The 27923-nt window shown below is 40.3% G+C and overlaps 1 protein-coding gene across 2 annotated transcripts in view; it reads right to left on the minus strand.

Annotated features, from left to right (window-relative positions):
* The window catches only part of LOC126413333 (transmembrane protein 131), a 374881-nt gene that overhangs the window by 53156 nt on the left and 293802 nt on the right, over positions 1-27923 (minus strand). For both annotated transcript variants that reach the window (XM_050083243.1, XM_050083244.1), the window contains exon 20: positions 13207-13558. In XM_050083243.1, the coding sequence (XP_049939200.1) occupies positions 13207-13558 (352 nt within the window). The remainder of the gene's footprint in view (positions 1-13206; positions 13559-27923) is intronic.

Raw genomic sequence — 27923 nt, forward strand, 5'->3', positions numbered from 1 at the left:
CTTTTCCTACAGTGTTGATATTCCTATCTGGAGCTGCCTCATAAAGTTGGAGTAGATGTGTCCTGTCGGCTCCTCAAGACCTACAAGTGATGCATTTAAGGATGTTTAAAGTCTTGAAGCATCATAATTTTAATTATTTAAGGTGTGGCAGCCACGTGAGCCTCTCATCAAGAGTGAGGTCCAGATATTTCACATGTTTTCCTACAAGTGAGCATAGTAAATCCCAGTTTTAAAGAAGGCAAATGAAAAAGAGAGAGCAGGAGTGATTACAATCAATAAAAAGAGTTTTCTCCAAAATGAATTTAAACCTGTGGTGTTAGACCATTTCTCCAACTGCTTGATCGTCAAATGCCATTGCTGTTGCAAGGCTGGGGAACACACAAAAGATGGAGAAGACATCCACAAAGAAGGAAGACAGTATAGAATGCTGGACTGTGGACAGAATAATGCTGATTGCAATGGTGAATGCCATGACACTAACAACATTCCCTTGAAGGGCACCATTCTCATGCTTAAAGGTCATTCCATGTCAGTTCAACCAGGGGCTCCGGCTCATAGTCTCAGATATGACTGAAATTCAGTACACTAATTCTACCATGTGTGAAACACTCGTGTACAAAGTATTAGTTTCCCCTGCCAATTAGTTCCAGAAATATGACTTGTGAAAGAAGGTGGGGTGACCCGGAAATTACAGCCCACGTCTAGCAATCTATCTTCAGATCCAACTTCAGGTCTTAATAACTTTGGAACTATTCTGCACAGTCCAGTGAAATTTTTACAACCCAGTAACATCCATTTAAAGAACACACTCCATGAATCGAAACACCAACAACATATTTCTGAAGAAAATAAAAAATTCCAAAATGTGATTAAAAAAATGTAATATGTTAAAAGGTACTTATTGTAGGTGCCCTCTATGCCAAATATAATTCTCTCAAAAAGGGTATAAAGGCAAAAGTCCCGAGTTCGAGTCTCAGTTGGGCACACAGTTTTAATCTGCCAGGAAGTTTCATATCAGCGCACACTCCGCTGCTGAGTGAAAATCTCATTCTGGCTGGAGAGTTGCTTGACTGTTGTCCCAATGATATCCTTGGATAGCATCTTAAACTATAAATGCATAATTTTCAGAAAAGTCTAGTTTTACTATAATTTCATCTTGTTTCAAATTATCCTTACAAGACTGGAGATACGCCGACTGTGCTGTTGCTGTGAAGCTGTGCGTGGTCAGTTTGTCCATTTTTTGACAACACATTTTAACAAAATCTTCCACTGTATTTTGCTTTGTTTCAAGACTTGTGCGATCCATGTGTGTCCATTGTTTATAAAACAACAAGTTCGTTGTCATCCATAAGGAGTTCACCATACAGTTTGTTATTTATGTGTTCTGCAAGATTTGCCTTACCAGGACACTTTTCACACCTGTGTATCATGCACTGGTAGGAACTGATGTCACACACTAGCAGCTTCATTGCACCTTTTTAATCCAGACCAGAATCATTTATAGCAGCAAACATCAGCTTAGCATTTTGATGGGTCTCACATACGCAAACATTGTGTGTGCCCCTTGCACTTACAGACACAACCCATTTTGGCCGAAGATTGAAAAAAGATGATAAACCTACTTTGGTATTGGGATACTTTTCCTTGAATTCTACATATGGTTCTGATATGTTGCATAGCAACAGTCTTTTTTGCATCTGTACACGTACATTTCCCGTTTTCACCGTTGCATACTCTTTTTTTTCCAGGCACTATTCGGCTATAGTCATTATTTCCACAAAACTTCGACACTAGCACCTTTATTTCTGAACTCAATTACTTACCCTGAGCCTGCTGAAGTTGTGGAAGCACTCCTTGGGTTGCTTTGCTTTTATTTTCCTAGCTTGCTTTAACATATGTGTAGAAACACTGAATTCTTTTGCAGTATAATCAATAGACCAGCTGGAAGGTGAAAGGGTAAGAATAGCTACTTTTTTCTGGCGTGTGGATATGGCACATTTTTCTTTCAAATCATGCACAATTTTGTCCAAACCAGAGCATTTCTGGCATGATTTCTGTTCCTTTGGAGCAGATAGTTCTTCCTCTTCCATCATTAGTGTGTCAGCTATTTTGTGTTTTAATTCCATTTGAGCTTCTTGTAGTTTTCTTCTACCATAGCTGCACCTGTCTCTTTTCCCAACTTTGTGTGTCTTCATGGAAGACAAACCAAGAGCAGTCACTGAAGTATTTAATTGCTCATCCACTGAGGTTGTAGGTGGCTGATACTCTTCGTCACTGTCATGTAAATTATCAGAATATTCTTCATTTTTAGCAGTGTAACACACCTGGAACATAACTTATGTCCTGGTTTCATGTTAAGTCCCATGCACTGACACTTTCAATTTCGATTTTATATCAATTTCTCTGAGGCTACACTTCACTGTCTTCTTATGAATCCGAAATGGATCAAAACAACTTCTTTGTAGGAAAGAATACTTTCATATCATGATAACAAACACTAAAGTTTCCTGGAACTGTACTTCTTGTGCCCACAGGATGTATCCCGGATCTCCATAGCAACAAATTTCGGTCCGATTCATCCAGATCATACAGTACAAGGTGAATGCCACATTTTGTTCCACATGTTGATTTATGACATTCAGATGCTTGTGCTCTACCAATACTGCACCACTAGCACACTCTTCTAGCTCCATACTGACTTTCCACAACAGTACTGACCAGTCTGAACTAGAATCTTAAAAACATAAGTAACCTGTAATTGTTGTTTGTTTCCTTTGTCGTTCCTGCCTAACAATTACTCATTCTGTCCCTGAAAACTACCATTGTTTAACTTTCTGTTGCCTAATGGTTCCCAACAATTGCTGCAGCTTTATCTGAAACAAGCTGTCTGCATCACTATTACTTGCTAAATCATGTTAAAAGAAGCATAATCAAATACATCTCTGTCAACTTTTATTGTACGCAAATGCCTTGCAATAACAAGTTGAAATTTTGCCACATATTATATTATGGTCTACTTATGCAGTGTTTGAAATTTGGCTTGGATATCATTCTCATTTGTGTTACCACACTTTGAAAATCCATGTTCTTCATGTAATTTTTCAAATTTTTGTGTCCATGTAACTCAGCTTTTGTGACTGATATAGGCAACATGAGTTCTGTGTGTGTTTAGGCCACATTAAGCTTACCAAAAAAAAAAATTTATACAATTTTTGAGTGAATTGTATTTGGCATAGGGGGCACCTACAATATGTAAGTTTCAACGTATTACAGTTTCTAAATCACATTTTGGAATTTTTTATTTTCCCTCAGAAATATGTTGTTGGTGTTTTGATTCATAAAGTGTGTTCTCTAAGTGGATGTTACTGGGTTGTAAAAATTTCACTGGACTGTGTGGAATAGTTCCAAAGTTATTAAGACCTGAAGTTGGGTCTGAACATAGATTGCCAGATGCAGGTTGCAATTTCCGAGTCACGCCACCTTCTTTCACAAGCCATAATTCTGGAACTAATTGGCAAGGGAACTTAAAATTTTGTACATGAGTGTTCCACACTTGGTAGCATTGGTGTGCTAAATTTCAGCCAAATCTGAGACTGTCAGCTGGAACATTTTCTCAAATTGGTTGTATTGACATGGAATGACCCTTAAAATAGTCAGACAGGACATTCCCAACCTTGTATCAAAAATACCTGTCTGAGAGGAAGAACCATGTGGAAGTGAGTAGATGTCCACAGAACCCTCACCAATAGAGCTGCAACAAAATATTGTGCTACCAGACAGTATTGTAGGTGTCTTTCACATCAAAAAAGACACCAAAGAGGTGTTGCTTATGGAAGGAAGCTTGTAGAACTGCTGCTTCAAGCAGGGTCAGGTTATCGAGCGTGAAACGATACCTCCTGTACCCACACGGGGAGCCACTTACTAGGGACCTGGTTTAGAGAAGCCATAGGTTGTGACCAGACACTGTATCACAAGCTACTAAAACCGCAGAATCAAACTCCCACAGAGAGTAAATGATTGAATTCTTCAAAGTTGATGGAACAGAAATCAAAACCATTTCTCTCCTGTCTCTGCTATGATTATATGATAGCGGAACAAACACTGGTAGCAGTTACTTCTGTAAAATATCTGGGAGTATGCGTACGGAACGATTTGAAGTGGAATGATCATATAAAACTAATTGTTGGTAAGGCGGGTACCAGGTTGAGATTCATTGGGAGAGTGCTTAGAAAATGTAGTCCATCAACAAAGGAGGTGGCTTACAAAACACTCGTTCGACCTATACTTGAGTGTTGCTCATCAGTGTGGGATCCGTACCAGGTCGGGTTGACGGAGGAGATAGAGAAGATCCAAAGAAGAGCGGCGCGTTTCGTCACTGGGTTATTTGGTAACCGTGATAGCGTTACGGAGATGTTTAATAAACTCAAGTGGCAGACTCTGCAAGAGAGGCGCTCTGCATCGCGGTGTAGCTTGCTCGCCAGGTTTCGAGAGGGTTCGTTTCTGGATGAGGTATCGAATATATTGCTTCCCCCTACTTATACTTCCCGAGGAGATCACGAATGTAAAATTAGAGAGATTAGAGCGCGCACGGAGGCTTTCAGACAGTCGTTCTTCCCGCGAACCATACGCGACTGGAACAGGAAAGGGAGGTAATGACAGTGGCACGTAAAGTGCCCTCCGCCACACACCGTTGGGTGGCTTGCGGAGTATCAATGTAGATGTAGATGTAGAATGACAGAGAACTGTATTCTGGCTAGAATCAGCCATGATGGTCATGTAAGATTCAGCCATTGTCTGAGAAGTGTCTCTCAGCAATGTTAGGAGACATCCCTACTACCATAAAGCAGCTACTGGTAGTCGTTCGTTCCACACTGAGACCCTCCCAATGGCTTGCCATACTTTACTTGGGAATGTAGACCTACTGATAGAGTTCAGGAACTGTGATTCTTGAGTTCAGGAACTCTTGCTAAGGTCTTTGCTTACTCTCTCCAATTATTCTCCTCACCTTTGGTCCCGCCATCTGAAAGATCGGAAGGTTATCATCAGTAGGGCTATGATCAAAACTTTGCATAGCTGCCCTCCTGTCCCTTATTGCAGCATGACACCTCATCACTCCTCCAAGGAGCAGGCTACCTCCTACGTGTTCCATTTTACTCTAGGATGGTTACACCAGCAGTGTGGTGACTGTAGCTGTAATGTGGTCCACCAAGTTCTGGATGTCTTCACACTGACCAAAAACAGAAATTGGCTTCTTCTGGCAGATGGCTCCAGATAAAGTAGTGGTTGATACCACGAAGTTTGTCATCCACTCCCCATTGAGCAGTGTCTAGAAGGGCAGGCAAGCAGAAGGAGAGGTCTATGGCCATAGATGACGCAGTAGCAGTGCTAAAATGTGTAGTTTGACCCATGTTCATCCATATGATGTCTGTAGTTCATGTCAGATTCTCAAGTGTATTACCTCTGGGGCAAGTGGTGTTACATCACCATAGAATACTGTGCACACTAAAAGTACCATAAAAGGAGAAAGGGGTAGTTCATCAAGATGATCTGTGAGGGGTCTCACTGTAAACATGCTCATTGGGTGGCAAGTACACACAGCACACTGTGACAGTAACGTGGGCCACAATCTGAACAGCAGTATTCCTCTGGAGTATAGGAGCCATTTTAGTAGCACGGTTTTGATTTACTCCTATCCTAATACCAGGTTGTGAGGCACTTGCAGAGCAAGGGGAAGTGGAAGGGCTGCCTAGGTCCAGTGGTGAGGCATCTAACTCCAAGATGTCCTCCTCATCAGTCGTATGTGCCAGAATGACATCTGATGGCACCCGGAATGGCTTTTGACCCAAATGTCGTGACCCTTTCCCAACTCCCTTTCCCTTCAAGGATGACGTAGAAAGGGGATGTTGAGAGGGCACTCTGCTTTTGTGGCGCCTTCTCTCAATGGTCTCTGTGAAAATGTTCCTAGCCTCTACGGCTGTCTGGATTGCTGTCTTTACTCATTTTGCTTTGGCATTTTCAGGTGCGAGTACAGGTGCTGATGGTAGATATGGGTGTGCTGGACATTGTATACATTGAAGTGTTCACCTTGAAAACAGATTTCTGCACCAAGGAAGCAAAGAAGTGGCAAATACAGGGGACTTTGCCACCTTATATTCTTTTTTGGCTTATGAATAGGGGATCCACTGGGTCACTTTTATCTCCTGAATTTTGTGTTCCTCAGCAAAAACAGGGCAGTCTCAGCTCGAGACTGTCTGGCTCCTGGAGCAGTTTATGCATATTGTTGGAATCGGGCAGTCAGTCCCAGATTCATGGGCCGTCTGTCCACACTTCCCACAGGTCACTTCACCTCCGCAACTCAGGCTGTATGGCCAAATCCCTGGCATTTGCAGCACCACATACGGTTAGGTATAAATGCCTAACACGAAGTTGCAGGAATCCTGCCATGAAGTTTTCAGGCAACATGTTCAGGTCACAATGAAGGTGTTGGTCTTCTTAATTTCTCCGTAACTCCTTCAAGTGCTTTGCTTCACATCTAATATCCCCTGTGAGTCTATTCTTGTTTGAGTTCTCAGATGTCTATCATGGCACATAGCCAGTCGCTTCCTTGAGTTGAAGAAGTTAAGAAACTCAACAATGATGGCATATTCACCCAATTTCTCTGACTTCCTAAGAAGTTCCATCTGTTTTGCCCTGTAAGCCTCAACCAATAAGGAACCATTACATATATGTTTAACGGACTTAAAGCACCAGCAAACCCTTCTAATCCTTTATGAATACAGAAGGGGGACACTTTTTCAAATGTCCTCTCCTTCCTCTTAATCATTACCAAACCATTCTGCTTTACAGCTGCTAGAGAACCATTACCAAATATAATTTGATTATCAGGAGGACTAGCCTCCCTTATTCATTTGGATGTGGGAGTGAGTACTTCCAGACGGTACACTTATCTCATTGGGAGTGGACGTACTCACTGTACTCACTATGGTGTTCCCAAGAGCAGCCAGGGACATGCAGGTCCACCCAGACAGAGCCTCACTTGGCTGTGTAAGCCTTATACAACTGAGATGTGGCAAGTTCCTTAGAGATTGCCAGCTAATGACTGTTCTTCCCCAATAGCCATGCATTGACCAGAGTGCAGCACAACTTAAGACAGAGAAGTTTTTCTAAGAGGTTTTATCATCCTCATGATCCAGGCAGCAAAGCCCAAGATCCACAGTCCCTGTGGCACACGATGTTCCGTCTCCAAGCCATACAGTGGTTTCTGAAGCATGTCCAGAGCTTATGGTGACAAAGAAATAGCAGCACTGACCAGTAGCCAGCTCAGGAAAACCTTGTTCACCAAGCACAGACCCAGCAAACAAATTCTGAGCTCCCTGAGGTGCTTGCCACTTAGAGCAACCAGAACAACCTAGGGGTCATATGTGGCTTATAGAATGCCACAAATGCAGAGAGCAGTACTCGCCCCCAATGTTAGATGAGGGGCAAGTTACTGTAAAAATAACCACAAACTTCTAGGCCTATACTGACTTCCCAAAAACAATTCTCTAGCTCAAACCAGTCAACATTTACCCGAGGGTATTGTAAGTTTCCACAAGCTGATGTTATAGTCTCTAGCTTTTGCTGAGTATCACACTAACCCAAAAATACTAGATTTATATGGCTTTGAAATTAATTTATTGAGAGCTTTGTTCTACAGTGGAGATGGCTGTAATTTCACAGATTGAGACACTCATACATTTTCTTAATCAATCTGTCTTGAAAGACAATGTATTACAGTTTTGGTATTATTGATAGCTGTAATAGTCTTCCTGAAAGGAACAACGGATTTTGTCAAAGATGCACTTTCACAACTGCACTTGCAAGGAAATGTGCAGTGCCATTAGCTTTTGCTCAAACTGATGCAGCAATGTTTTGGACAGGTGATTTTAGAGCTGAAGCAACTGGACATTTTAAGTATTGGTGGTTGTGATCTTTTATACAACTTATTACTTACGGCATAAATAATTCATCTCTCTACCTTAAGTTCCTGCTCTTCCATTCTTTCAGATAAACAGGACATTCTACTCTAGATGGGATAAATTACAGTAAATCTGGAGCAAAGAACAACAAACTCCATCATGGGCATCTGTACCACACTTTCCACAACCTGGCTCTCTTTTAAACACCAAAGTTCTATGGCAAGTATCTGGTATTTGTAGCAGCATTGGATTAGGAATGTATGATTTCACCTTAAGATGAATGTATCCTGCCATTATGTGATCTGGCGGTACTGTCCTACCAAATGTAAGGATAAATGTTCCTATTTTATTAGCTCACCATTTAGCATCTTCATTTTTTGTTGAACATTCCCCTTCCTATGCCCATTCCCTTCAGTATCATGGAAAGGTGTCAGCATGTACAACTATTTTTCAGTAAAATATAAAGCTATGAGTTTTGGTGTTTGGAGTCTTGTTGTTTTAATGTGAAGGACCATCAAACAATCTAAAATCAGTGATGGTAAAATAGTCAATATTAAACTGAGTGAAAGCCCAAATCTGAAATAGATGTTTATCATCTTTTACCCTGTATGACAACAGGCTTCATACCCTGGAGGTATATCTGCCGGTCACATCTGCATATGGAATGAAATTACGTAAATAAAAGTACTAATAATCAACATAACCAACCGAACAAAGTAGAAAGTAAAACAAAGTACTTACAAAACTGGTACTTCATGTGCCATGACTTCCAAGGTGCAATTGCACATAAGAATATGTCACTCCTCAATAAAACCATGGATGAAACGGCAGATGAGAATCCAATCTGAACCGTGTATGATCAGTACAACATCTCATAAACTCTGTCAAAAGACAAGCCCAGACAGCACATGACAATCCTCGTCTGATAGGATGAAATGTTCATCAAATTCCACAGGGAAAACACCGAATTAAAAGACACACAATCCTTGGGAGTATTTTAGTATGACGACGACTCCCAAGGTCTGTGTCTCTTTTAATTCTTTGTTTCCTTAGTGGATTCTGATGATAGTTTAATCCTGTCAGATGAGGATTGTCATGCTGTCCAGGCTCACCTTTTGACAGAGTTTTGGAGATGTTTTACTGATCATGCATGGTTCAGATCAGATGCCCATCTGCTGTTTCATCCATTGTTTTACCAAGAAGCGACTTGTTTTTATGCACACTTGCAACTTGGAGCCGGCTGGAGTGGCCGTGCGGTTCTGGGCGCTACAGTCTGGAACCGAGCGACCGCTACAGTCGCAGGTTCAAATCCTGCTTTGGGCATGGATGTGTGTGATGTCCTTAGGTTAGTTAGGTTTAATTAGTTCTAAGTTCTAGGCAACTGATGACCTCAGAAGTTAAGTCGCATAGTGCTCAGAGCCATTTGCAATTTGGAAGTCATGGTACATGAAGTATTGGTTTTGTGAGTCTACTTTGTTCAGTGGATTATGCTGGCTATAAGTGCTTTAACTTATGTAATCTCATTCCCTGTGCAGATATGACTAGGGTATGAAACTGGTCATCATACAGGAAAAAACACAATAAACAGCTATTGCAGATTTGGACTTCCACTCAATTTGATATAGACTATTTTACTATCTCTGATTTTAGATTGTTTGACTGTCCTTCACAGTATGTACAAGTTCTTTAGCTGTGATTGCCTGACATAGAAGGTTATTTGTAGTCTTTTTATTTGCTAATGGGTGGTTTCAAAGTATCACCAATCCTCTTTAGATGATAGATGGGTGTAGAAGCAATATTTCCTGTTCACTACAAAAAACACAAGTTTTTTTCTGTTATTGTTACATGCACATTACTTTAAAGCAGGTTTCTCAGAAGACAGTTTACTTGAACCCCCTGCATCCTTCTTTGACTGCATGTTGTTACCTACCAGTAGTACATCCAACTTGAAAGATGAAAAAGAAAATTTTTTTATTCCATTGTCACCTCAATGTAAGTAAGGAAATGAAAGCCTACACATAAAGAGCCCCATTTTACCTGCACAACCCAACACAATTTGTGTGCAGAAGCTGTCCTACAGGTCACAGGTAATGACTGTATTGCCTATGTAGCTATCCTACTTACTGACACATCTTACTTTGCTCTCTCTCTCTCTCTCTCGCTCTCTCTCTCTCTCTCTCTCTCTCTCTCTCTGCTTTTTTTTTCCATTATCACAATATCAGAGAACTGACAGCACTGATTAGTCCACAGCTCAATAAACATGAGGATGCCAAACTCTCACCCAGTCAAGACAATTGGAATTTCCCAAAAGCATGCTATTTAGGATGCTCCAGGAGGTAAGTGCGGCTTTACCGAAATATCATGGATGTGATGTACTTCACACTCCATGGCACTTGGAATTTTGTGAGATAAGCTCTTCATTGTGCACAATATGTGACTTGTTGCCTCTCCCATTGGAATTTGGAAAACATTTATATGACAAATATGTGCTGGTTAAACAAACATAAGATGAACTGCACAACTCTTCTCTGAAGCTTCTCCAGTCCTTCCATTTACCCAAACTGATAAATGAACATTAACAAGAGTTTTTCCACAGGATTCATCCAGTAAACATCATTCTGACATTTATTTTTCCCATGGCTAAATTAAGTTAGTCATTTCCCACTTAATGGCACTGAATGGATTTTCCTTGATATTTGTGGTTAGTAAGATTACAATACTGTACAGAAACCACAAAATGTCAAAGTTGGGAACTGTTTTAATACAAAACACAGTGAACTGCTTTATCAACACAAATATAAGTGCACTTCTGTCTGATTTTTAAAGTATTACACTCAATGGGAAACAGAGTAAACGATCATAAGGTTGTGCGAGTGACAGTGTCCCCTCATCTTCCTTTGCAAATGAGCCTGTGCTGGTCTCTTCTATGTTTGTTAGGGGCAGATTAGTCATCATTTTTAAAATTAAGTGTTGAAACTAGACGTTTCATTAATCTGTATATCATAATCTACTACAGATATCTGACATATTTCTTATGTGAGGGACTGTAATTACCAAAGGGCCCTCACAAGCTGAGGCTCATTTCACTCATTGAACACCAACTGTGATAAAATACTACACTCCTGGAAATTGAAATAAGAACACCGTGAATTCATTGTCCCAGGAAGAGGAAACTTTATTGACACATTCCTGGGGTCAGATACATCACATGATCACACTGACAGAACCACAGGCACATAGACACAGGCAACAGAGCATGCACAATGTCGGCACTAGTACAGTGTATATCCACCTTTCGCAGCAATGCGGGCTGCTATGCTCCCATGGAGACGATCGTAGAGATGCTGGATGTAGTCCTGTGGAACGGCTTGCCATGCCATTTCCACCTGGCGCCTCAGTTGGACCAGCGTTCGTGCTGGACGTGCAGACCGCGTGAGACGACGCTTCATCCAGTCCCAAACATGCTCAATGGGGGACAGATCCGGAGATCTTGCTGGCCAGGGTAGTTGACTTACACCTTCTAGAGCACGTTGGGTGGCACGGGATACATGCGGACGTGCATTGTCCTGTTGCAACAGGAAGTTCCCTTGCCGGTCTAGGAATGGTAGAACGATGGGTTCGATGACGGTTTGGATGTACCGTGCACTATTCAGTGTCCCCTCGACGATCACCAGTGGTGTACGGCCAGTGTAGGAGATCGCTCCCCACACCATGATGCCGGGTGTTGGCCCTGTGTGCCTCGGTCGTATGCGGTCCTGATTGTGGCGCTCACCTGCACGGTGCCAAACACGCATACGACCATCATTGGCACCAAGGCAGAAGCGACTCTCATCGCTGAAGACGACACGTCTCCATTCGTCCCTCCATTCACGCCTGTCGCGACACCACTGGAGGCGGGCTGCACGATGTTGGGGCGTGAGCGGAAGACGGCCTAACGGTGTGCGGGACCGTAGCCCAGCTTCATGGAGACGGTTGCGAATGGTCCTCGCCGATACCCCAGGAGCAACAGTGTCCCTAATTTGCTGGGAAGTGGCGGTGCGGTCCCCTACGGCACTCCGTAGGATCCTACGATCTTGGCGTGCATCCGTGCGTCGCTGCGGTCCGGTCCCAGGTCGACGGGCACGTGCACCTTCCGCCGACCACTGGCGACAACATCGATGTACTGTGTTGAGCAATTCGGCGGTACGTCCACCCGGCCTCCCGCATGCCCACTATACGCCCTCGCTCAAAGTCCGTCAACTGCACATACGGTTCACGTCCACGCTGTCGCGGCATGCTACCAGTGTTAAAGACTGCGATGGAGCTCCGTATGCCACGGCAAACTGGCTGACACTGACGGCGGCGGTGCACAAATGCTGCGCAGCTAGCACCATTCGACGGCCAACACCGCGGTTCCTGGTGTGTCCGCTGTGCCGTGCGTGTGATCATTGCTTGTACAGCCCTCTCGCAGTGTCCGGAGCAAGTATGGTGGGTCTGACACACCGGTGTCAATGTGTTCTTTTTTCCATTTCCAGGAGTGTATTTCAGATCATCTTCTCTATTAACATGCAATATGTTATACTTAATAATGAAAGGGCCAGCTGCAAGTATTTACACCACATATTACTCATCAAGTTTCTCTTCAATTACTAACAATTTCTAATTATGTCATCTCCCAGTAGGCAACTGCATTATCTGTAAATAACTTTAAGAGTGCCTTTAGTAGCAACTGGAGCTAACTTCCCTTTTAGTGTCCGCTCTCAGTTACCAGTGACATGCTGAGTTATATTTGGTAAAAAGTCTTCCATTCAATCACATATCTGTTTGGATATTCCATAAGCATTTACTCTGTTTAGCATGAAATGGTGTAGAATTATACTGAAGGCTGTTCAGAGGTCTAGAAAGAACAGATCAATCTGGGCTCCACGTGCCTGTGAAATCTGTATTGTTTAATACAAGGAAATAATTCAGTACCAAAAAGTCCTCAAAAGTGAGCTGCAAATATGTTCCACAATTATAAAGTAACTTACATTCTATGTTGATCTCTAGTTTTATTGCCAACAGTTCTTATCATGCATCACACTGTTGCAACATTGCTTACTTATAACTTTTGACAGCTATGACACCATTATCAGAGACTGAATTTTAAAATGGTTTGGTAATACAACACATCATTAAATTAAACAATCTAATAGTCAGGCTCTAATAATAACAGCTTTCTTATAAAATTCTAATATAATATTGTTATTTTACCACGTGTGAAACTTACCTTTTGAATGTGCAGTTTTCTCAGCAGCTGCTCGTCTCTTAAGAACGTTTTTCTCCTTTCGTTCACGGTTAGAGGTTTTAGACGATTTTGGTTTGTATATTGTCTCCAGACTTGTGAGCTTTGAAAGGTCTTCATTTATACTTTTCTGTGGAAGCTCATTCACAGTTTTTGAAATTACTTTGAAGTTATTTTTCCATCGAGACGTAAGATCTTTCTTCTTATGATTCTCTCGTTCATAATCATCATCGTCACAGTCTCCTTCATAATTATCTTTATAATAACTTGCTTTACTTTTCTCTTTTTTAGGTGAAGTCTTTTGAGGTTTTTCAGAAAGTATGGAGCTACTCCTCTCCTGCAAAATGAAAGTTGGCATAGGACATAACATCTCTTAACATAAAATATCCACTCAAAAACATCAAATTTACATTTATTATACATATTTAGACAACTGAAAATCCAGAATGGAATAACAACAATATTATGAAAAGGATGGATTTCTACGGACCATACAGAGCAGTGATGAGATGTAGTTACACACACAAAAAAATTGCTCAGCATGTGAGCTTTCGGCCAAAAGGTCTTCCTTTAAAACAGGGGGAAAAAATAAAATAAAAGCTACCCACACATGCATTCATGCAAGTACTACTCACGTGAACACTGTCTTAGCCACTGAGCCCATACTGTGAGCAACTGTGCATGATAGGAGAAGCAATCTGGGTGGTAGGTAAAGAGGAGCCTCCTCCTTACCCCCACCACCCAGATTGTTTCTCCCATCACGCACAGTTGCTCACAGTATGGCCTCAGTGGCTAAGACAGTGGTCATGTGTGTGTGTCTCGTGCTTGCATGAATGTGAGTGTGTTTCTTTGTCTACTTTAGAAGAAGGCCTTTTGGCTGAAAATTCACATTTATCAGTCTTTATGAGTAATTTATTATATACAAATTCCATATTGTATCAGTTAAAAAGAAAGAAAATTAAATGGAATGCAATAATTTACAAGTAACTGCTACAGAGGATTCTGAAAATAGTAGTCAAGAGTGGGTCGTTGTTGTTCCTAGGAATAATATCTTACTGAAGTACTGCTCAGACTGGCTCTTTAGTGTGGTATACACCTGAAAGCTCCAGCTATTGAGCTTTTTTGGGTAACAGCTCACTTAACCACTTCAAATACGTACTCGGTTAATAAATTGAAAATAGAATGAGATTTTCACTCTGCAGCGGAGTGTGCGCTGATATGAAACTTCCTGGCAGATTAAAACTGTGTGCCTGACCGAGACTCGAACTCGGGACCTTTGCCTTTTGCGGGCAAGTGCTCTACCATCTGAGCTACCGAAGCACAACTCACGCCCGGTCCTCACAGCTCTACTTCTGCCCGTATCTTGTCTCCTACCTTCCAAACTTTACAGAAGCTCTCCTGGTAGAGCACTTGCCCGTGAAAGGCAAAGGTCCCGAGTTCGAGTCTCGGTCGGGCACACAGTTTTAATCTGCCAGGAAGTTTCAAATTGAAAATAACTTCACAATACAGAAACAAGGTCAGTGAAGTTATTTTGCCCACTCACTTAAGAGTCCTGGGCAGCAATGCTGGGGAGGTACAGTCTGTCTGTAAACTGAAAAGTGAGCAGCACTTGTGGTGGGGGAAGTTGCCTTTCCTAGAACAACGCTACAGCTGCTGTACAGGGTGACTAAGAATCAATTTCCCCCTCTGGCACAGGAGAACAGTGTGCAGAGATTTACATAGATTGTGTCCATAGTACTATCAGTAACTCATATCTGTATTCCATGTAGTGTTAACACACTATTGGAAAATCAACACCCACCAGGCATGTCTGCACACTGCGTTGGCAGTGATTTGCGAGGCACCCTTCGGGAGGGTTGGTATAGTTTTGTGAAACACACTGTAGTTGCTTCTTGTGACGTTATGGTGCACACAGAGTGGGGAATCACCTGCATGCACTTCGGATCGCAGACCTATGATGGACGGAAGTGCACGACCACAATCTGGTGACCTGTCACACCTCCAGCACACCAGTCTATCTCTTAATACTGCTCTACTCCACCTAGATATGGAACACATTTTTATTATCTGTTCTTAACCCAATTTATTTAATAATAACCATTAATTTCAAACCATTAAAACACTGGTTTTAATAATCTGTGATTTCTTCCATTCCCTACAATGCAACATTAGAGAAAAACTGATAGTGACCTTTTTGTAGGAAATTCAATGTAGTTTAGTTTTGTACAGGGACACATTTCTGCTAGGAGCTGTGATTTTTGAGTTATTCACAAAAACATAAAAAAGTGCTCTTTAAACGTCCCCACCCATACACCCCATTGGTCAGAATTTCAGAGTACATTGTTCAATGCACTCCCTCCTACCACTGTATAAAAATTGCAACTACACAAATGTATCCCCTAATTTCCCTTTGTTGACTGGACTAAAATGTATGATCAGCCACATGAGTATTATCTGCATCTTGCATTAACATGAGTTCCATCACTTTTATCTGGTTCTTGAAGGTTTAGATTTCTAACATCATGCAGAATTTTGTGGGTTTGCTCTGTAACATCAGAAGAATAGTATGACATTTTCAAAATGTGTGCATTTTTCTACTGAAGCAACATTTACTAGTGCCGGTAAAGTAATTTACATAACATGCACTAGAGGACAGCACAAATTCCCCACTGAATCCAAATACAGCAACAACAGCTGTGGACTGTAAATGTATGGTGGGTCCTAATACAATATTTCATTGTGCATTTCAGGGGTGTTATATGGAAATACGTATTCATGATTTTTACACATTGTAAACATTATTCTAAATGAGATACCACTACACAGTGTATGTGGTTCAATCACGATTGCTCTAAACCTCTATCTTATCATGTTACAACACCACACCGAATGAAAAATTCCCTGGGCAGTGAAAAGCACTGAACGCCACGGTAAAATGGTCAATCTGTTCCTTCAATTGAATTCCTATTGGTTTCTTTCTGAGGGAAACACTATCAAAGATGTTTTACACCATCAAGACCCAACAAAGCCTGAAAATATGTACCAACAAATCACCACAGCATGCATCACTATCTCATATTTCATCTATCTCTCAGAGGCCGAATGCGTGTGCAGTGAAGCTGATGGGAAAAAGTTTGAGCACATGCTCATGTGAAGCATAAAACTATGCTATGTTAAGAACAGTATTTATTTTGTAAATGACAGACAGTTACCAAATCAATAAGACTAAAATGTTTAGTCTCACCATTTAATTACAATTCTGTCTCACATACGTAATCACAATATAATATGTATTTTACAGATCTTCCTCATATCCTTTAAGAATCATTGGGCATCTGTGAGCAAAACATAGGTTGAGTAATCTCTTCTCCAACTGAAATGCTGATGTTCCTTTACTTTACTTGTGAGGCCAATATCCCAGATGTCCGAGTAACTAACAGAATCAAAATTTTTGAATCAGTTAATGTGAGGAGCATATCAGTGATCATAAGGCTGATACAACATCAATTACTGCAAGTATTACAAGGAATGTTATGAAAGATAAGAAAACATTTTTCTCAGCTAGAGAGACAGCAAAAAAATTATAGAATATCTGAATGGAAATGAAGTCCCATGCTTCTTGACACAGCGTAGGGGAACGATGCAGGAGACCTGCATTGCTGTACTAGGCAAGGTCCTAATGGAGGTGGTTTGCCGTTGCTTTCCTCCATCCGTGATGGGGATGAATGATGATGATGAAGATGACAAAACCACCCCCAGTCATCTCGGGGCAGGTGAAAATACCTGACCTCACCGGGAATCGAAGCCGGGACCCTGTGCTCGGCAAGCGAGAACGCTACCACGAGACCACGAGTGGTGGACAATATCTGGATAGTCAACATCAAATATTCAGCTCTGAGGACAAAGATGTGACGCAAAAATGGATAAAAATCACACGCATAGAATATACACCACATCACTATCTGCAGACCCACTGTGGTTCAGTACCGATGCTAGAAAGTTTCTACAAAAGCAAAGACAGCTTCATCACAGCCTGAAGTGGAGACACAAGTTAACTGAGAAACAAGAACTGAACAAGCCAAAATGAGTGTAAGAAGAGAGATGTAATAAGTGTTTAATGAATTTAAAAGTAAAATTTTGCCAACTCATCTGCCTAAATCACCTAAGTAGTATTGGTCATATATAGTTAGTATAAGGATCAAAGATCAAAACTGAGCATTTAGTCGCTCAGTAAGCATACTGGCAGCAAAGAAGTACAAACACTGAATTCAGTCTTACAAAATTGTTTCAACATAGAGGACTATAATATAGTCCATTTCTTCAATCCTTATATAAATATCAAATTGCCAGATAATGGGGTTATGGAACAGAACAGCAATTAAAATTGCTGAAAAGATGAAAGGCATGCCAAGTATGCAGTTCCAGAGGGTACTGTTGAATTAATCTGTATGTTTGTTTTGCAAATAAAACTGCCTTTTCCTGCTGCCACTTAATTTATTTATCCCAGATGCGTTTTGCCTTTTTCTTGTTCTAAGGCATCATCAGTGGGATCTATAATGATACAGTTTTGTTATTTTTAGATTATTAAACAGTTCATGTCATAATTTTTTATGTAAAAAAGTAATTACTTACAATTTGCTGATCTGCGTTTCCTCTCATCTGGTCTGGAGGTCGCACTACCACTTTATTACTGACATATAAGCACAAATTTGCATTCTGACCTTCTTCATACTGTTCACCATGTTCCTCCTCCTTTTTCGTGGTGTACTTTTGTTCTTTTGCCACTCAATGTAACTATTTTGTCGGACACTGCTTTTAACAATGTAAATATTGCAACACCATAATGTGTTTCCTTCTCTTTGGTGTGTTTACCTACTTGTTGCCAACCTAATGAAGTATATGTTCAAGACTAACTTCTATTCACGATGTTTATACCAGTGTGTGTGTGTGTGTGTGTGTGTGTGTGTGTGTGTGTGTGTGTGTGAGAGAGAGAGAGAGAGAGAGAGAGAAAGAGAGAGAGCTGAAGAAGGGTGTTGTTTTTTTTTTTTTTTTTTTTTTTTTTTTGGGGGGGGGGGGGGGGGGGCGGAGTGAATTGTATGGTGCTGAATATGAATGTACAAGTTGTTAGTGAGTGGTTGAAAGCTTTGGTGACAGCTGATTTGACTTTTCATTTCAGTATTCTCTGGAGGGGTGCATGGATAAGTGAGTGTAAAGATGTTGGGTGGTATTATTATTATATTGGATGGTATTATTATATTAATCCTCTTTGGGAGCATTATTCTATTATTTTATCTATTAGTGTAAATAATAAATTGCTTGGCATGTGTACTTGACCATTCAAAAGGGTTTTCCTTTCTGCTTTGGTTTTCTGTATGTGGTAATTTTCTTGCAGTGTTAGGAGGTGTTTTTAATTTGTTGATTCTAATTATTTTCATATTATCTTCTCTAGTGGTTGGTTTGTGGTCTTGTTCTCTTTGGTGTTTTGCAAAAGTGGACTGGTTTGTCCCATATTTCCAGGCTCTCGTGTGTTCTTTGTATGTGACATCAAATGTTCTACCTGTTTGTCCTATGTATCTGCCTTCACAAGTGTTACACTGTAGTTGATATATACCTGCTTTCTGGCATATGTCTCTGTTTTTTGTCAGTTTTGGGGTGCATTTTTGTATAGAATTGTCTGTTGTGTATGCTATGTTTATTCCCTGGCTTTTGAAAATGTTGGTGATTTTAGGGGTGAGTTTGTGCTTGTATGTCATTGTGTACCATCTTGTGTTTTCTTTCATCTTTTTCTCATTATCCTGTGTAGTTGTTATGGGACTGCATGTTTGTTTTAGGTTCTGTTGTGTTATTGTCTGTGGTTTGGTGCTTTCTGCTTTTATTTTACGTTTAATTTATTTGTTTAGCTTTGTTACTATGTTGTTATTGCAACCATTACTTTATGCTATCTGCATTATTATGTTCACTTCTGTTTGGTAGCATTCTTTGAAGAGTGGCACTGTGTTGAGTCTATGGAGCATGTGTCATAGTGCTGCTTGCTTTCATGACTGTGGGTGGTTCGAGGATTGGCGAATGATAATGTCTGTTGCTATGGGTTTACAGTAAATTTCAAACATATGCTTATTGTTTTATTTTTTGATTGTTATTGTTTTATTTTTTGATTGTTATTGTTTTATTTTTTGATTGTTATTGTTTCATTTTTTGATTGTTATTGTTTCATTTTTTGATAGTTATATCCAGAAAGTTAATTTGGTTGTTCTGTTCTCTTTCAATGGTGAATTTTATATTTTTATTTATTTTGTTGATGTCAATAAGTAGTTTTTCAATTTTTGTTTGTGGTTCATCTATTAAGCAAAGGATGTCATCCATATACCTGAACCAATATAATATGTTGTATTCTTTTGCTACTTTTTTTGTGAAAATGATCTGTTCAATGTGGTTTAAAAAAATATTTGCTAATGTTCCTGAATCTGGGGACCTCATTGGTAATCCATCTTCTTGCAAATAAAATTCATTATTGAATTGGAAGTAATGTTGTTCTTTTATGTGCTTTATTAATGTGTGTATTTCCTTAATCTGTTCACCTGGGAGTTGACTATAAGTTTTCAGGTCCTTATCTATGATTTCTACTGTTTCCGGTACTGATATGTTGGAATACATGATTTCTATATCAAATGACCCCCCCCATGAACCATGGACCTTGCCGTTGGTGGGGAGGCTTGTGTGCCTCAGCGATACAGATAGCCGTACCGTAGGTGCAACCACAACGGAGGGGTATCTGTTGAGAGGCCAGACAAACGTGTGGTTCCTGAAGAGGGGCAGCAGCCTTTTCAGTAGTTGCAAGGGCAACAGTCTGGATGATTGACTGATCTGGCCTTGTAACAATAACCAAAACGGCCTTGCTGTGCTGGTACTGCGAACGGCTGAAAGCAAGGGGAAACTACAGCCGTAATTTTTCCCGAGGGCATGCAGCTTTACTGTATGATTACATGATGATGGCGTCCTCTTGGGTAAAATATTCCGGAGGTAAAATAGTCCCCCATTCGGATCTCCGGGCGGGGACTACTCAAGAGGATGTCGTTATCAGGAGAAAGAAAACTGGCGTTCTACGGATCGGAGCGTGGAATGTCAGATCCCTTAATCGGGCAGGTAGGTTAGAAAATTTAAAAAGGGAAATGGATAGGTTGAAGTTAGATATAGTGGGAATTAGTGAAGTTCGGTGGCAGGAGGAACAAGACTTTTGGTCAGGTGAATACAGGGTTATAAACACAAAATCAAATAGGGGTAATGCAGGAGTAGGTTTAATAATGAATAGGAAAATAGGAATGCGGGTAAGCTACTACAAACAGCATAGTGAACGCATTATTGTGGCCAAGATAGATACGAAGCCCACACCTACTACAGTAGTTCAAGTTTATATGCCAACTAGCTCTGCAGATGACGAAGAAATTGAAGAAATCTATGATGAAATAAAAGAAATTATTCAGATTGTGAAGGGAGACGAAAATTTAATAGTCATGGGTGACTGGAATTCGAGTGTAGGAAAAGGGAGAGAAGGAAACATAGTAGGTGAATATGGATTGGGGGACAGAAATGAAAGAGGAAGCCGCCTGGTAGAATTTTGCACAGAGCACAACATAATCATAACTAACACTTGGTTTAAGAATCATGAAAGAAGATTGTATACATGGAAGAACCCTGGAGATACTAAAAGGTATCAGATAGATTATATAATGGTAAGACAGAGATTTAGGAACCAGGTTTTAAATTGTAAGACATTTCCAGGGGCAGATGTGGGCTCTGACCACAATCTATTGGTTATGACCTGTAGATTAAAACTGAAAAAACTGCAAAGAGGTGGGAATCCAAGGAGATGGGACCTGGATAAACTAAAAGAACCAGAGGTTGTACAGAGATTCAGGGAGAGCATAAGGGAGCAATTGACAGGAATGGGGGAAATAAATACAGTAGAAGAAGAATGGGTAGCTTTGAGGGATGAAGTAGTGAAGGCAGCAGAGGATCAAGTAGGTAAAAAGACGAGGGCTAGTAGAAATCCTTGGGTAACAGAAGAAATATTGAATTTAATTGATGAAAGGAGAATATATAAAAATGCAGTAAGTGAAACAGGCAAAAAGGAATACAAACGTCTCAAAAATGAGATCGACAGGAAGTGCAAAATGGCTAAGCAGGGATGGCTAGAGGACAAATGTAAGGATGTAGAGGCCTATCTCACTAGGGGTAAGATAGATACCGCCTACAGGAAAATTAAAGAGACCTTTGGAGATAAGAGAACGACTTGTATGAATATCAAGAGCTCAGATGGAAACCCAGTTCTAAGCAAAGAAGGGAAAGCAGAAAGGTGGAAGGAGTATATAGAGGGTCTATACAAGGGCGATGTACTTGAGGACAATATTATGGAAATGGAAGAGGATGTAGATGAAGATGAAATGGGAGATACGATACTGCGTGAAGAGTTTGACAGAGCACTGAAAGACCTGAGTCGAAACAAGGCCCCCGGAGTAGACAATATTCCATTGGAACTACTGACGGCCGTGGGAGAGCCAGTCCTGACAAAACTCTACCATCTGGTGAGCAAGATGTATGAAACAGGCGAAATACCCTCAGACTTCAAGAAGAATATAATAATTCCAGTCCCAAAGAAAGCAGGTGTTGACAGATGTGAAAATTACCGAACTATCAGCTTAATAAGTCACAGCTGCAAAATACTAACACGAATTCTTTACAGACGAATGGAAAAACTAGTAGAAGCCAACCTCGGGGAAGATCAGTTTGGATTCCGTAGAAACACTGGAACACGTGAGGCAATACTGACCTTACGACTTATCTTAGAAGAAAGATTAAGGAAAGGCAAACCTACGTTTCTAGCATTTGTAGACTTAGAGAAAGCTTTTGACAATGTTGACTGGAATACTCTCTTTCAAATTCTAATGGTGGCAGGGGTAAAATACAGGGAGCGAAAGGCTATTTACAATTTGTACAGAAACCAGATGGCAGTTATAAGAGTCGAGGGACATGAAAGGGAAGCAGTGGTTGGGAAGGGAGTAAGACAGGGTTGTAGCCTGTCCCCGATGTTGTTCAATCTGTATATTGAGCAAGCAGTAAAGGAAACAAAAGAAAAATTCGGAGTAGGTATTAAAATTCATGGAGAAGAAATAAAAACTTTGAGGTTCGCCGATGACATTGTAATTCTGTCAGAGACAGCAAAGGACTTGGAAGAGCAGTTGAATGGAATGGACAGTGTCTTGAAAGGAGGATATAAGATGAACATCAACAAAAGCAAAACAAAGATAATGGAATGTAGTCTAATTAAGTCGGGTGATGCTGAGGGAATTAGATTAGGAAATGAGGCACTTAAAGTAGTAAAGGAGTTTTGCTATTTGGGGAGCAAAATAACTGATGATCGTAGAAGTAGAGAGGATATAAAATGTAGGCTGGCAATGGCAAGGAAAGCGTTTCTGAAGAAGAGAAATTTGTTAACATCCAGTATTGATTTAAGTGTCAGGAAGTCATTTCTGAAAGTATTCGTATGGAGTGTAGCCATGTATGGAAGTGAAACATGGACGATAAATAGTTTGGACAAGAAGAGAATAGAAGCTTTCGAAATGTGGTGCTACAGAAGAATGCTGAAGATTAGATGGGTAGATCACATAACTAATGAGGAAGTATTGAATAGGATTGGGGAGAAGAGAAGTTTGTGGCACAACTTGACCAGAAGAAGGGATCGGTTGGTAGGACATGTTCTGAGGCATCAAGGGATCACCAATTTAGTATTGGAGGGCAGCGTGGAGGGTAAAAATCGTAGGGGGAGACCAAGAGATGAATACACTAAGCAGATTCAGAAGGATGTAGGTTGCAGTAGGTACTGGGAGATGAAAGAGCTTGCACAGGATAGAGTAGCATGGAGAGCTGCATCAAACCAGTCTCAGGACTGAAGACCACAACAACAACAACATATCAAATGAGAGGAGTGTTGCTGTGTCTGCAATTTTTATATATTTTATTTTTTGTATTAGCTGTGTAGTGTCTTTATGGTTCTTTTTTCTTGTACTTCGAAATTTTCAGACAGTAATTTTAACACAATGATATTTTCACTCTGCCACAGAGTGTGTGCTGATATGAAACTTCGTGACAGATTAAAACTGTGTGCCAGACCGAGACTCAAACTCGGGACCTTTGCCTTTCGCAGGCAAGCACGACCCACAACCTGTCCTCACAGCTTCAATTTTGCCAGAACCTCGTTTGGAAGGTTGGAGACGAGGTACTGGCAGAATAGAAGCTGTGAGGACGGGTCGTGTGTTGTGCTTGGGTAGCCCAGTGGTAGAGCAATTGCCCAGGAAAGGCAAAGGTCCCGAGCTCAAGTCTCAGTCCGGAGCACAGTTTTAATCTGACAGTGATTTTAATGTTGATCCTGCAAGCTTGTAAGTGGGGGATTTTCTGAATTCCAGTATTGGTCCCACACGAAGATTTGGTTTGTGGATTTTTGGTTGGCTTCGGAGGACAGGTGCAGTGGGATTGATCTGTGTCAACTGTCTTTTCTCTGTATTCTCCAGTACGATGTCAATATTTTTCAGAGTGTTTTTTACTCTTGTCTGGAATCTGTTTGTTGGGTCTGATTTTAATTTGGTAATGTTATTTTGTAAGATGAATTCTTGTGTATTTTGAATGTATTGTTCTTTGTCTATCAGTACTACTGTGTTTCCCTTGTCTGCTTTTGAAATGATAACATTTTCATTTTGAAGTTTTGTTCTAAGTTTTCTGAGTATTGCAGATTCTGAGTTTTTGTTGTTTTTGTGTTGTGTTTTTATACTGGTTATTATATTCTGTTTTTCTTTTCCTTTATTACTAGTTCTCTAGTTAGTCCAATGTTGATCCTGCTGTTTTCATGCTTATCTTCCCTTGTCAAAACACTTTCTGTGTCTATATTTAGATTTTCTAAGTAATCTACATCTATTTTTCAATTTACATTGTATCTTAATCCTTTCTCCAACAGCTGTCTTTCTTTACTGTTTAACTGTGTGTCAGTAAGATTCACTAATCTTAGGTAGAATTTGTGTTTGTGTTTCTCTTGGCTGTGTGTAAAGGTATTGTGTTATGACTGGAGTTTTTTGAGTTGATTGATCTTTCTTCTGTGAACTGTTTCCGTTCTCTGTATAGCATTTTTTGTGTGTTTTCAACCTTGTTGACCGACAACGTCGAAAAGCAAACACTAATGGTACACATATTGAAGTGTGTCAAATATGCAAAGAAAAACATTTGGAATTACCATACTTGTACAAACATAATGACAATAAGTATCTCAATTACTTCTCAAGTAATTAAATTTTATATTATTATATGCTTAACTCAGATAACCTGTATTGCGATTTTTTGAAGGACTGTCTTCAATGAAATCAACATGGATTCCATAAACAGAGATTTCACGGAACAGATAATACTCTGTTAGTCCGTGAAATCCAGAGTGCTGAAGACAGAGAGAGGAGCTTATGTTTATGCCATGTTCCTTGACTTAGAGAAGGCATCTGATAAAGTCCCATGTAGATGTTTAGTGAGCAAAATCTGAGTCTGCCAATTATCAGAAGATACTGGATTCAGGACTTCCTAGCAGATAGAACGCAACATGTCACTCTTAACAAAACAGGATGAACAGTTGTAAATGTAATTTCCAGAGTATGCCAAAGAAGTCTGATAAAACCATCACTGTTTACAATATATACATAAATGATACAGTGGATAGCATTGGGACCTTCATGAGGCTGTTTGCAGATTTTGAGGTTGTTGATATGAAGGCCAGAAGACTGTAATGAATTGCAGGAAGACCTGGAAAGCATAAATAACTGGTGCACAGACTGGCAATTAACCCTATACATCAATAAATATATTGTGCACAAATAGATAAAGACATCCATTATTCTTTGATTATACTGTTGGCTATACATTTCTGGAATAAATAACAACTGTAAGATACTTGGAACTAACTGTCCAGAGTGATCTAAAGTGGAATGACCAAATGAAACTAGCTGTTGGAAAAGAAGATGTCAAGTTGAGATTTACTGGAAGAATCTTAAGGAAATATAATTCATCTGAGAAATATGGAGCCTATGAAACACTCGCATGGCCAATTGTTGAGTATTGTTCATCATTCTAGAGTCCTTACCAAGTTGCATTTATAGAAAAGAGAGAGAGAAAATTCAACAAAAAGTGGCACATTTTATCATGGGATCATTTAGTAAGCATAAAATAATTTTAGACAGATCAGTAAATTCCTGTGACAGACTACAAGAGAGGCATCATCTATAGCGGAGACATTTACTATTGAAATTCTGAGAACTTATGACTGATGAAGAGTTAGGCAACATATTATTTCCTCCATATATGTCTCACACAATGAGCACAACAAGAAAATCAGAGTAATTAGAGCTCACACATAAGTTGATTGACAGTCATTCATCCCATGCATCATTTGGAAATGGGCCACAGAAGGATGAGAAATAACAGTGGTACCAGATGTACCCTCCACTTGCAAAGTATAGATGCCTTACTGATGACAGGAGATAAAATAAAAATGGAGCAAATGAAGCAGGCAAAAGATAATATGGACATCTAAAAATTAAATTGACAGAAAGTACAAAGAGGCAAAGCAGGAATGACTAGAGGAAACACTGTGGTCTCCTGACTGTAGCAAGTATGATTGTTGTGGGACTGGGTGACAGAGAAGTGTAAACTACAGAAAACAGGGAGAAGTTAACAGAAATGGCTGCTTTACAACCTCTGCCATTTGGAAATTCCCTCAACTGCCCCTTCCTTCTGTCCATGATTGCTTGTCTGAATGATGTCAATGAGGGATCTCCTTTAAACATATCCTTCTTTTCCAAACATTCTCTCTTCAAATCTATTAGTTCATTTTGTCCACTGCTCTTCTGTTTCCATCTGTTTACATATTCCTGCAGTCTTCCTGCTACTTTTTCCCTCCACTGTAGCTGACCAATGGGAACCTTTCCCCTCTCCATCCCATTCCTATCTCTCTCTCTCTCTCTCTCTATCTCTCTCTCTGTCTCACACACACACACACACACACACACACACACACACACACACACTCCTCCCCTGGCCATGCATGTGAACTGAATGGTTGGTGTGTGTGTGTGTGTGTGTGTGTGTGTGTGTGTGTGTGTGTGTGTGTGTGGGAGGGGGGGGGGGGGGGGGATGCAAGTGCACCCCTCATTGGTCCATAATTTCATGATGAATATTCAAAGGCCTAACAAAATATTTTTGCCTGCAGTTGAAATTTCATTAGCTTACTCAAATATGAAAGTTGTCCAATGGAATGTCCAAACAGTTTTATTAGATAAAAAGTTTATGAAACTTTAATGTCGTATACAAGCTTCATTCTTCTGCTGGAGAGAAACTGGACCATGGTCTTGCTAACCCTTTCCACTCTATAATGCAGACACAGGGTATCTCCATGCCCTTCTATTTAAATCACCACCACCTGTGCAGTGAACACACCACAGAGAATTGCACTAGACTCTTTGTGGAAACACTGAGGCCACTGATCAACTATTATGCTAATTAGGCTATACATTACAACAAAGTGTTCTTTTACTCAAATTCATTTACGTAACGCATAAGACTACAAAACTCTTCATGGTAGACTGATTCCACCATCATTTCACTCCAACAGTATACAAATGAATCACTGTCAACATCAAAATCGCTGACATTAGCATCAAAGTTCCTCTCATTTTCACTTAGACATTCCTCTACGAGCTGTACAATCTCTTCGTTACAAAGGACTGTGCATGAAAAACTTGCCATTTTGCACCTGCTAATTTGAACGTAATGATTACATCCTCTCTCTCTCAATACAACTGCTACAATTCAACACCGGGTTAACATGAGTTTCCTTAGACGGCAGTGCAGTGCAGCACTGATGCCTAGTACAGTCATGTTTAAGAGTGGAGAATCAGAGATACAAAAAATTGTGCCAAATAAGGGCTCGATACCAGAGTGGAGAAGACAATATGCAATGTTGAGTGCCACTCGGCACTGGAGTGAAAAGGGTTAATAAAGTATTCTACCAGTTGCCATATGTCTTATGGGAAAACAATGAAAAGTTCAAAACTCATTTACAAGGCACAGATTTGAACTCTGTTTCTGTCTAAAAGTTTATTTGACCAGGGTAATAGCTTTCATGCACCATTGTTGTACAATGCTCCTTTCTGCAACAACAGCCACATTTTAATCTAATTTTTAATTCTTTTCTCACTGTGGAACCATTATCCTGCAACAAACTTAATAGGAATGAGTAGAAGCTGCAGGATACAAGCTCCTGACTGTGTATACAATACTGTAGTCTTGCATCCCAGAAATATGCAAGAACTCTTTGGTGCTTTAACATTTCCATTTGTTTGTGTCACATGACTCACTAAATCTACTGCAATATTTGCGCATTCGCAGCAGCACTGATTGCAGTGCCAAGTACCTAATCCCAATTTGAAGCTGTGATGCTCTTGAGAAAAACTGTCACTCAGATTCAGGTGCACTGTGGAAAACCCATTATTCATCCTTTTTCACAATGTTGTCAATTAGTGTACTTTCTTCATCTGTATGATGAACTCAAGAATGAAGCATGTCAGTTTCTCTTTCCATTTATACATTAAAATTTTTGGGGACCCTGTGCATTCACA

This window comes from Schistocerca serialis, chromosome 7, assembly GCF_023864345.2.
Source record: "Schistocerca serialis cubense isolate TAMUIC-IGC-003099 chromosome 7, iqSchSeri2.2, whole genome shotgun sequence".
NCBI classification, from domain to species: domain Eukaryota; kingdom Metazoa; phylum Arthropoda; class Insecta; order Orthoptera; family Acrididae; genus Schistocerca; species Schistocerca serialis.